The 12,723-nt window shown below is 43.5% G+C and overlaps 1 protein-coding gene across 11 annotated transcripts in view; it reads left to right on the forward strand.

The window, feature by feature from the left end:
* LOC308328683 (calcium-activated potassium channel subunit alpha-1a) overlaps positions 1-12,723 on the forward strand; it is a 223,450-nt gene that overhangs the window by 199,727 nt on the left and 11,000 nt on the right. For all 11 annotated transcript variants that reach the window (XM_080782710.1, XM_080782713.1, XM_080782716.1 and 8 more), the window contains 4 exons: positions 1,053-1,166; positions 7,203-7,333; positions 11,556-11,750; positions 12,487-12,605. In XM_080782710.1, the coding sequence (XP_080638836.1) occupies positions 1,053-1,166; positions 7,203-7,333; positions 11,556-11,750; positions 12,487-12,605 (559 nt within the window). The remainder of the gene's footprint in view (positions 1-1,052; positions 1,167-7,202; positions 7,334-11,555; positions 11,751-12,486; positions 12,606-12,723) is intronic.

The following is a 12,723-nucleotide window of genomic DNA, read 5'->3' on the forward strand; positions in this document are numbered from 1 at the left end:
GTGTGCATGCGTGCAAATTATTTCTGACTACTACCGCCCACGTGAGAGACAGCATTTTCTACTGAAATCTAAGCCTAATAATGATAATAAATGAAAACAAGATTTATTTTTTTATATAATAGGCTATATTCCTTTTTAAGTTTCCGTGTATAGGAGATAAAAGAAAAAATAGGATTGTCAAATGATAATAAAATAATATTCATACATATACAGTACATATAGTATACACATATTCTTGAGAATTAAATTATATATATTTATATTAAAATGTTTATATCATAACAAAGTATCTGTTTTTTTTAAGGAAAACAACTCTATTTGAACCACTACTGTACAGTATATGACACAGATGAATACAGCCCTGGTAGAAAGACTGCTTTGATATGTTTTAGTGTTGGGTGGATCAGGGGGATCAGGGGTCCCCATGCACACTTAAAGCCTTGAACGCGTCCACGTCCCACCCATCTGACCACTTAACACGGCAGCCAACAGGTGTTGGATGCCGTGTTAAGTGGTGAGATGGGTGGGCCTTGTGTAGTGTCGCCATTTAATCTGGGCCCCACTTGCAATATCCTGAGAGAGCGAGTGTATTTTCTGGCGCCAACTGCCGATAGTAGCCGAGGCCGTGGCAGGAGAGAGAGCGAGTGCATTTTCCTCCACCGGTGGCAGCAGTCTGACATCCAACCCCAGACCCTCACCCTAACCGCACAGGGAAGACACGGCTGATTTTTAACCGGCAGCGCATGTCGGGAACCACGGGTGAGTTAGTGGCCTCACGGGTGTCTAGAGCCGCGGCTGTTATCAGCAGTTGGGGGCGTCGGCCGCCGAACGTACTGACACTGCCGCGGATCGGAGTGGCAGTGTGTCATAATCCCCCCACCTTCCCCTCCCCCCGGGAACGCCGCCCGCCCATGTCTGATCGCTGGATGCCGGAGAATACACTCGCTCCTTCTGATATCCTCACGGCTCACCGGGTTGGGAATGTATAATAGAAAATAGATGTCTAGAAAAAATTAGTTAATGTCAATATTAATGTGCTGTGGTTGTTCCAGGTTTCACGCCTCCTGGAATGGACAGGTCCTCTCCAGACAGCAGTCCAGTACATGGCTTGGTCCGGCAGGCGTCCGTCACCACCGGACTACACATCCCCATCATCACAGAGCTAGGTAAGCCAGTTTACAACTGGCCAGTTTACAACTGGCAAGACCCGAAGCTAAAATAACCTCCAGTTCAACTCATCATTACTCATTTCAGCGGCATTATAACCCAGCGTCTCGCTGCAAGGCTTGAGCACCATGCTGCTATACCAAAAAATTCCCAAACATTTGAGTTCATTGCGGACGTTAGAATGTTACCGTGGAATTTTCGTGGTTTTCATCCTGTGATGTCAGTTTGCTTTGCCTAACTTTCAGCAGCCTTCATACACTCCTCTATGTGAACTTAGGATCAGAGTAGCCTAGTGTCGATATTATCGACTAAATGCATTATATAGCTAACTATATTATAGTTAGCTATATACTGCATTTAACCACTTTGAACCCTATAGCGGATCTATCCAGTCGCCAGACATTCAGCAAATTTAAGTCTAAGTGGTTAAAATAAAATAAAAATGCATTTTGAGGTTGTCAGTTCTATAAGATAATGCCATTCAACTTGAACAATTTTTTAGGACTAGAGTCCCATTTCCTGCAATTTGCTCACTAATTCACAAGAGAAACGCAGTCTGATGGATACGGTGAGAGAGAGAGAGAGAGGTTGAGAGAGAGGAAGTGAAAGAGAGTGAAAATGCAGAGAGAGAGGGGGGGGGGGGGGGGGTGAGGTGAAACTGCCATGTTTGCAAAATGGGTCCATTTATTAATAACAATGGTGGTGGCTGTATTCCCGGTGGTACGAGAGGTGGGGGGACTCATCAAACTTTCAGATCTCCGAGGGGGCCGTTGCTACTCGCACTCTATCTCCCCTGACCCAATTAGAGGGCAGTGGAGCGTGAGGCCTAGCTAAGAGAGGGCCAGAGAGAGGTGAATGGACCGGACCCGACGCACCGTAATGTCTGTTGTACGGGAGCCAGACTTTAACCAGTGGTGGAAAGTAACTAAGTACATTTACTTACACTTACACACGTATAGTTATGTACAATTGTGAGGTATTTGTACTTTACTTGAGTATTTCCATTTTCCAGTACTTTCACTTCTGTACTTTTACTACCACTACATGTATCTGAAAACTTTAGTTACTAGTTACTTTGTAGATTTTGCTTATGACAAAACACACAGTAACCACTTAAGCCCTATATTTTTCGTCCGAAATATAATATATATTATGCGATTCGATGCGACAGAGCGGCAAGATTTTTATACATTTGAAGACTTGAAATGATAATGAGTACTTTAACTTTAAGTTCTTTAAGTACATTTTGATGTCAATACTTTTGTACATTTACTCAAGTACATTTTGAATTCCGGACTTTTACTTGTAACGGAGTATTTCTATATTGCAGTATTGGGACTTTTTATTGAAGTAAAAAGTGTGAGTACTTTTTCCACCACTGGGAGCCAGACTTTAACCATACAGAGAGGAGAGCTGTTCCTTACGAGACACGAGTCAGCCGTATATATCGTCGTCACTTTTAGTGTTGCTGTCGATCAGAAACCTCTTACTGGTATCTACATAATGTTTGTGTGTTTTTTTTGGTGTTTTTTTTCATAAATTAACCCCCTACTTGATGATGCTACGGCCTCACACAAAAGCATCGAAAGTAGCAGATCCACAAATTTCATTTGAATCCTGAAGAGTAAGAGTTTCCACCCGACAGAGACGGCATGTTTTTTTCTAATGAATGCTTCGTTATACTACAGTAGGTGGCAAAGGTGGCAGAAATAGTGTGTTATTTTTTAAAATAATAATACAAAATAATTTGATATTTATAAAATAACTACAGTGGAGCCATTGGAACCCATTTAATGGTTTTGGCTTGTGGTACTGTGGCTTGTGATACTGTGCGTGGTGGAGTTATCGGTTCCCTTCGTGTGGCTTGGTTTTAAATCACACCGTGCCTTAGAACTCCCAGAAAGCCCCATTATTACGGAGCCGCTTGGTTATCATTTGATCGTATAGCTTGTACATTACGTCATGGCTTTAAAGGAGCATTCAGTAATTTGGATGATTTGGAAAACGCCACCGTTCCCTCCTCCTATAGGAATCACGGTGTGTCCACAGGAGGGAGAATAGCTGCAAGGTCTCGCCCCGAGCCTGCATCCACACCACGTAATTACTTTGTCAGTGTGTCTGCTCTACGGTGCCAGGGACCACATTACAGCGGGAACACAAACCTCAGCACCACCCTGTCTCCGTCCCGGGTGGCGCGATCGATTATGTTTCGGGGTGGCGCGTGACGCGCTCTGGTGTCGTGTATGTTTGTGGATAAGACCTTGTTTGTTTATCCCTTTATCACTTGTCTCAACCGTGACATGTTTGGTTGTCGATTTGTTTCAGAGACAGCTTTAGCAAAGAGCGTGCCCGTGCCTATACTGTACTCTGTAATCCACAGCGTGGCACTTTCACCTCAACAGTCAAGCTTTTCTTTCGCCTTTGGGCCTCACAGTAACTCTGTTTGACAGGAGAGGTTTGAGTCGGCATAGCCTACAGTACATGTTCTCAGTGTCTGGTCCGGGGACCAACCGACAGCTGGTCCAATCACCCAGAGAGCGTACCAATGGAAGCAAAATGGACCCTGGAATTCAATTCAATCAATTAGCCCTTCAAACTAAGTCCCTCCCGAACCCATCCTTGTCCAATAGGCACAATAGGCAATGTTTGACCTGCATAGCAACCGTTGCTAAAATATTTGGATTGGCATTGGACAATCACTTTTTTGGGGTGGGATTTAGTGAGGGGCTAATTCAATTGTACTAGCATATCACAGGTTCACGGGTATAAGTGTGTTTGGTTGGGAAGAAACATTAACATATCAAGGTAGTGGTACCCTTTTTTTTTTTAATTCCTCCAATCCGTTTTCAATAACTATACGCCATTTCTCCCCCACTTTCTTCCACACTTGTTCTCATCGTTCCATTAGCTAAACCTGGCAAACTTCTGCCTTTGGTTTCATTGAGTCAGGAAAAAAAAAGTGGGATCAACATTCAAATGATAACGGAGCTGGGTAAGAGAGCCGAGCCTTCGTCCTCCCATCGTCCGCTATGCTGCTCCGCCCCTCCTCACCGTCATCGGCTTGTCTTAGGGCTGGGCCATATACCACTTCAAAGTCCTTATCACCATTATGTCCTCGCTTTTGCCTTGAATGAGTTCAATGAACGTTTTTTTTTTCTCTTTTTTTTGCTGGAAATAACGGATCTATACTAGCTATTTTTGTACGCACAAAGTACAATGCAGGAGTAATTTGACTAATCGATTCAGTCGATTATTTAAAATAACAAAACAATATATATTGGTTTCGATGTATTTTCGGTTAATTGCCCAGCCCTACCTTTTCTCCAACTCTCTTGCAACGATTTTTGGTATTGTTGCTGTTGCCGTTGGCTGCTTTGTTGTTGTTGTTGTTGTTGTTTCTTAGGTGGTTTATTATTTCAGAGCATCGCCAGACATTTCTGATCATGCTCAGTCTGTCCTTGTGGCTCTTTTGGTAACACCGGCGCTACCCACCCAACCACCCATCACCAGGCCTCACCCCCACCCACCCACCCACCTACAGTACCACCTCACTACACTTCTCATCACCAGGCCTCACCCCCACCCACCCACCCACCTACAGTGCCACCTAACCACACCTCTCCATCACCAGGCCTCACCCCTACCTCACCACACCTCTCATCACCAGGCCTCACCCCCACCCACCCCGGTTCACTCCTTACAGCCTGGCTCCGTTTGCGTCAGCCCCTTGTCTCTTTGACTGACATTGTTCTGTTTCACAGCACACAGAAAGGGCTGAGAAAAAAACAAAAACATATATCTAAAAAAAAAGACAACTTGAGATCAACCCTTTTTTGGGTTTGTTATTATTGTTTATTTTCAAGCACCCGGATGGATCCCTTCCGCCAGACCTTATTCCCCTCTGAAGCTTGGACGTTGTGCTGCTTTTCAAATTACGCTAACGTGCCTGCTTGCTCAGGGGATAAATTGAATCTTGACCTTCAGGTCAAAAATCATGTCAGATCCTGTATCTATAGGTGACACATGACCTTTGACACAATCTAAATGTCTCACTATAAAGAGCAGGGAGTCAAACGGAGAATGAGGCATCTAGGTTTTTATAGACAGGCCCTCGGAGGAGTGCTTGGTTGTCACACCGAAGACGCTGGGATTTGATCGTTTCCAATTATGTTCCACATGTTTCCTCGCGTATATTACTTTTCTTCTTCATTCACACAGGTCATTCATTCATATGTATTCATTCCATTGTATTTGAGCTGTTAATCTCAAAGCTAAGTTATTTGAGTTGTTAATCTCGGTACATGTGTGCGATAAAAGGGTTTGCCTAAGGGTGTTTTTGTCACCGGGGGTTGCATTCTATTGTATTTTAAATTTGACTTTCAGGACACAGGTAAATATTTGAGTTGTATATCTCCGAATGTGTGGCCAAACACATTTCTCTCAGATATCAAAGAAAGCTATGGAATGCAAGTTAGTTGAGTGCATGACGGTCTTACGCTAGAAACTAGCCTCTACAGAAGCCCTGCATTTTCTTACAAGCACAGAATCAACTTATACTTTGCACTTATACTATCAACTTATACTTATCAACTTCAACAATCTGCAACTGCTGTTGAAGCATTAACCTAGGATTGATTCACTGCAACTGCAAGGGGCTTCTATAATGGCTAGTAATGTTGTCATTGGTTTTCTCTACAAACATGGTTTATTATTATGTTTGTCATTTGAACTTCTCAAATGTATTTTGCACGTGACATGTATGTATATTATAATTATATATATATACCGTAGTGCAGATGAAATATGCAGTTTGTATATCCTTGCTCTGAACCTCTCAGCATTGTAGCATATTGTCACTGCCAGGCCTCTTATCTCCATATTCTAACTTTTTGAGTTTTTTTCGTAAATTAACGCCCTAGTTGATCATACTAGTGTGACTGTCACGCAAAAGCATCAAAATGAGCAGATCTGCAAGCTTTTGGAACTTGCCGATCTGCTACTTTTCATACTTTTGACACATGAGGTTTCCACCCGACAGAGACGTTATGCTGTTGTCACGTTAGGGCCATTAAAGTTAGTAAGTCTGTAACAATGCATCCAATTTGTACACCATCTGTGTTAGGCGGGTCCTTGGAATTAAATAACTTTGCGAACCACTGATATGTAATAATGTAATAGTTTAGTCATGCATATATCTTCATATTATGGTCCGTTGAGAATATTTCATGGACAATCGAAGATGTCAGTTGTTTGCAGAAACAAGTGAATTGGTACCGTATAGTAAAAACATCTAATGTGTGTAATTACATTAACACCATTATCCCCACCCTGAGACCTTGTGTGGGCAATGATACCTTGCCAGGATACTTGCAAACAGGGCTGGGCGGCATGTCAATATTATATCCATATTGTGATATGACACTATAGATATGCTCAAAGATTTTGCATATCGTAAAATAATACTGTTTTTGGTTTTTGTTTCTGGTTTTAATCACTTACTGTATACCTTATTTTGTTCTTTAAACTTAAAACAAAAAAGTTAAAAATCATCTTATATGGTATACACAATATAATAAATTAATAAATAAATACATTTTCACTATTTTTGACCATTTTTGACAAATTAAAAATTTATGTAATGTCCAAAAACGATTGTGATATTCGATTTTGTCCACGTGGCTCGATCAGCCCTTCTTCCAAAAGTGTCAAAGACTGACTGAGAGAAAAGAACAAAATAGATATGATTCCTGCACTCTCAGGTGTGTGTGTGTGTGTGTGTGTGTGTGTGTGTGTGTGTGTGTGTGTGTGTGTGTGTGTGTGTGTGTGTGTGTGTGTGTGTGTGTGTGTGTGTGTGTGTGTGTGTGTGTGTGTGTGTGTGTGTGTGTGTGTGTGTGTGTGTGTGTGTGTGTGTGTGTGTGTGTGAGTGCGTGCGCATGTGCTTGCATGTGTTGGTTTGCGCGTGCTGTTAATGTGTGTTGCATGTGTTTGGCGTCATAGTGTCCGTCTCTAAGACGAGTGTGTGTCGTTTCTCTCAGTGAACGACTCCAACGTCCAGTTCCTGGACCAGGACGATGACGACGACCCCGACACGGAGCTGTACCTCACCCAGCCCTTCGCCTGCGGGACGGCCTTCGCCGTCAGTGTGCTCGACTCCCTCATGAGCGCTGTGAGTAAACCGACACACACACGCACACACACTGCGCTATGCTCTATAGCTCGGAGGCCTTCAACAGGGGGGTTCTCAGTGTTACTACAGGTGCGTGCGTGCGTGCGTATATATACTATAATTGTGTGGGCTGTTGGGGAACAGCGTGTGTTTGACTGACTTAATAACATACATGTTGAACAAGCTAAGATGGAGCGTTATGAAGGTGCAGTGTGTTGTTGGGGAGCGGTTGCATGTTTGTTTGTTGCACTGGTTGTATCTCCAGAAGATGGAGATCATAGATACACAGATACAGAGAGATAAAGACATACACAGATACATAGATACAGAGATTACACTGAGACAAACGGATACAGAGAGCAAGTAACTTTGATGGGAGACAGATTGAGAAGAATCTGAGAGAAAAACGCCAGAAGGCAGAAAGTAGAAGGCCCAGACTATAGTGTAGAAGATGGAGGCCATTTTGCTTTGTTTGATCACACGTTGCAAACACTACGGTATCTGCTGTAGCTTCTTTGTTGGATATTCTAGTTCAGGGGTTCTTTTTTTTTGCACTTGCGGTCAAAGTTAAAGCTAAAATTAAGCTTAATTTAAAACACATAGTATAGCCCTGAATATGAATACCGTTATGTATAAGAAAATACATTTACAACAATGTAATTCCTGATGACATTGTGTCTTTTCAAAGTAGTCAAATCTATGTTTCTCTGTTCTTTTTTTTTAACGATATTTGGGCTTTAGGTTTAGGTGTGCTGCCTTTAGTTTAGACAGTACTTAGTTTAGACTAGTCATTTGGTTAGACCAGTCATTACTCCTACAACTACAACCTATCTCAAACCCACACCTTAACCCTAACCTCCCACGGGGCAGCACACCAAAACTAACCTTAACCCATGTCTAACCAATTACTAGTCTAAACTAAGTATGCACCCCGATAGGTTGTAATTGTAGAACTAATGACTGGTCTAACCAAATGACTAGTCTAAACTAAGTACTGTCTAAACTAAGTACTGCACCACTTTTTCTGTCTTGTTTTGATAGAGATATAGTAGACTGACAGGAAATGGGGAGAGAGAGATGGGGAATGACACGTAGCAAAGGTGCCCCCCCACCAAAGGTCAACCACTCCTATAGACAGCTATGTGTGTCCCTGCCTGGGTCTGTCCGAGAACGAAAATAGAGCCGTGGTAATTCTCACCACCAAGTGTCACTGTTGTGCAGCCTAACACATACGCACACACGCACGGAAATATTAACTGTTCATGAGTTCGTGTGTGACAGTACAGTATGTGACAGTACAGTAGAGGGACCCCCTGGGGACCCCCACACGGTAACTCTGTCATTTGTCAACCGTTTCGGACGCAGGGTGGCTCGCCGGAACCGGGCCGGTACCCTGGGTGCGTTCATGTGGGTCTGGAACCCCCCCCCCCCCGAGTTGTAAATGCGTGACCACACCTTCCCGCGACCCCATTTGTGGTCCCGACCCACAGTTTGAGAACCTCTTGTTCTAGTTGATTGGTCTGTCCCTACAATGACAACACCTAATAAGAAGAAAGTACTCCAGACTAATGTGGAAGTGAGGCACAATGGGTGGACCAGGGTCAGGGTTTATGATCAAATGTTTATGATAACATTCTGTATCGACCATCGGGGGTTCTTGCTCTTTTTTATTACCAAGGTTTATGGAAGGCAAAAGTTTTACAGCTGTAGCACGAATACTATTAAAGTCTAATGCCGTCTCGTGAACACCACAGATTTTAGCAGTGTGTGTAAATCAACACACCATGAAGGTAAGGGTTTATTTTATTTTAACCCATTAAGACCTGAGGCCAATTCTACAAAATGTAGTTCTCAAACTTTTTCGTGTAAAGGAACCCCAAAATGAAATGTTTTGTGCCAGGGACCCCCAGAAGAGAAGATTTGCGTTAAAGAATATATATATCAAAATGATTCACTTAACATAAAAACGTTCAAGATTATTATTAAAATAGCAGATGTACAAGCTTCACAACACGGCACGAAGTGACTCACTGTGAGCTTGTAAATCTGCTATTTTTTTTTATAACCACTGTTCTACACCCTAAGCGATTTCCGAAAATCCCACTGGTATGTTAAAAGCCAAAAGCTAAATGTCGCTTTCCCTGGTTTTAACGAGTTAAACAAGGATAACGGATGCAGATGCTCTGGCGTTTTCTAAAGTAGGCAGAAGTTTGTAAAGTGGAACGCCACATCGATCACACTTCACCGCCATGCATGCTTCCGCTGACATCAAAAGGGGGAGTCTTCGTCGCAACCATTTCCCCCCCATCTAAAGTGTCAGGGATTCGACTTTCAAGGGCCTTATTAGATCTTTTAACAAGGTAAAGCGCCGAAGTTCAACTTAATGGCACGTTATGACACGAGGGTGGGCCATAGCAGGCAAAAAAAATGAAAAAAGGAGATGTCTTTTATCTCCTGCCAGTGTCAACTCTGTATCGAGGTATATCAAAGACAGGAAAAGAACCTTCAGAACCTTTATTTCTTTTCCTACTCCCGACTTATTGCCACGATCGGATGGAAACCTTGTATGTCCAAAAGCACATTTCTGGAAAAGAATGACCTGCGTTCCAATGGATCCATGTAGTTATATTATTTTAGTCACAAGCACTTGTTAATTAGTTTTCATACGTTCAATATTTATTAAAAACATTTCTTTTGATGACATCAATTTATTACCAGCTGCTGCCTTATATCCCAAGGCTGAGAGGTCGGCTAGAGGTAGAAAGTGTGTGGTTGCCGCTGTAGTATGACGAAGTATAGGGTTTTCATTTACAGAAAACAAAGGACAAACAAAAGAAGAAGAAAAAAAGGTTCAAATATCGTCTCTTAGTCGGGTGGAAACCTCATAATTATGTCCAAAACTGTTACTTTTCAGGATTCAAATTCAAAAGCATCAAAAGTAGCAGATCCACAAGGTCGAAACTACTTTTGATGCTTTTGTGTGACACTGGACTGGAGTATGACTACCTAGGAGCGTTAACTACTTTAAATAACCCACAAAAAGTTAAAATTCGGAGAGGACAGCAACGATGATGGAGATACAAGGTTTCCGCTGGAACAGACCGCTGCAACGCAATGTTTCCCTGCGGTGTTGTGATGGCTCAATTCCAGCAGCTCTCTCTCTCTCTCTCTCTCTGTGGATGGGGGGGGGGGGGGGGGGGGGGGGGGGGGAGCGGGGCAGGGCAGGCGTCAGCTGTAGTGTGGCTGCTGGTCAGAGGTGAGGCCTGCTAATGGACAGTGCTCATCCATCATGAGACTCCCGCAGGGCTGTCAGGACAGGCTGCCCAGGGAGAGGAGCTGCCACTCTGGCCCCGGCCGCGCCGAGTGACACCGCCTGTCTCCACGATGCAGGGGAAAGGCGAGGGGCTCTGACGGGAGGGAGGGGGGTTTGGAGAAGGGATAACAGAGAGCCTGACACCCCGCGGAGCACAGCAGAAGTGTCTGGTTCACCAGAAACGGATCACACGGCAGTGCATATACTGTAGGTACAGTGGTTACTGTATGCAGTGAAGGAGAGATGTGTTGAAACGGCACTGCAAGATGTTACCCTCTTAAGCCACAAAGGAATGCTTAAAGGACCATCTCCATCTTCATATAATTGGTCCTCACTAATGATCATTATGGCACCTTTTTGTCTACTCAATCTGTGGCTCAGACACAATCTGTGGCTCGCTGTGGACAGTTCCAAAACCCGCCTACCAGTGACATCATAATGTAGGCCTTCTATTTCTAGAAAGTTGGCATGCTATAATTATTTTATAAATGACATGTTGTTTGAAATGACCAACCGATGATGTCACTCTTAATTGGGTTTCTGAACTGTCCAGTGTCCACATCCCTCCTCTGAGACACAGAGTCCGACCATATTATTATTACCATATTATAATTTATTATAAAGGGCGCGGTCACATAGAGGTGCTAGAAACATATCACCGGCAAAACCATTGTTCCCCAGTACAGCACATCTAGCATGCACTGTGTGTAGATTCTCTATCTCTTTTAATATATATTTTAATTTAAATGATTACTTTTTTGTTGTTGGAAACTCGTGACACATAAGAATGGTTCCATTGTTTGGGAAACGGTCTAGATAGCAACCTGTGTCATCTCCCCTCAACGTGCCACCTTTCTCCTCCTTTCTCTTTGTGACTCTAATGGCATTTTTTCCCTCTCATCTCCCCAGACCTACTTCAACGATAATATCCTCACCCTGATCCGCACGCTGGTCACAGGGGGCGCCACCCCCGAGCTGGAGGCCCTGTTGGCTGAAGAGAACGCTCTCAGGGGGGGCTACAGCACGCCGCAGACCCTGGCCAACCGAGACCGCTGTCGTGTGGCCCAGCTGGCACTCTATGATGGGCCCTTCGCCGACTTGGGGGTAAGTGGCAGCTGCTTCCTGTTTGTGCAGCGCCGAGGCATGTTTATGTTACTCTATTGCATATTCCTCACCTTGAATATTTACAGATAGACATTTTAACGTACTGTTCAATTTTAAAATGAGTAATGCACTGTCCGGCTGTCATCTTGAGTTGCGTAGCTATACTAGCACGTAACGTAACGTAACAGCCCAAGAGTGATTCCATAATGAAAATGTGTGCGTGGAAGAACATGAGAGATGGGAATCACACAGGTGAATGAAATCATGATTCATAATTATTCATAAAGGCTTGCTGATTGTGGTCACGCAGTACTTTGCATTTGAAAGTAATTGAGACTGGACTTTCGAATTGTAAAAATTATAGCTGGGGGGCTGCTAGTGTTAGTTATGTCCTCATTATGACCATGGATATACGTATATGAAAGTATAAGTATATGAAACACTTAAGCATTGATGCCACTTTTTGGCATTCCTTGAAAATCCTATGAGTTCTGTTGAATTGGTTCCTTTCAGGGACATGATGTAAACATCTCTTTTGTCATCTATGCGGTTGTGTGCGAACTACAATCGTCCTGTATCTCATCGCCGACTTTGTTAGGCCCTCGCGTGGAAAACACAAAGAGAAAGTGCTAATTCCCCGCAACGGGCGGCTCTGGAGAGAGTTCTCTCCCCACTGGCGCCGTGACAGGGCACCAGGCACACACTAACGCTGTCTTTCTGTTCCGCTGGGTTTCAGGATGGCGGATGCTACGGGGATTTGTTCTGTAAAGCGCTGAAGACTTACAACATGCTGTGTTTCGGCATCTACAGACTAAGAGATGCTCACATGACTGTGCCGAGCGGGTGCACAAAGAGGTAGGTTCAGTACAACAGCCCTACTCACCAACACACTTTACAAGAACGTGTAAGTGACATATACATATACCGCTATGCAGCATCTAAGTGACAAGTAAATGAGAAATATACAAGTTCC

The sequence above is a fragment of the Protomyctophum bolini genome (assembly GCF_963924005.1).
Source record: "Protomyctophum bolini genome assembly, chromosome: 14".
Classification (NCBI taxonomy): domain Eukaryota; kingdom Metazoa; phylum Chordata; class Actinopteri; order Myctophiformes; family Myctophidae; genus Protomyctophum; species Protomyctophum bolini.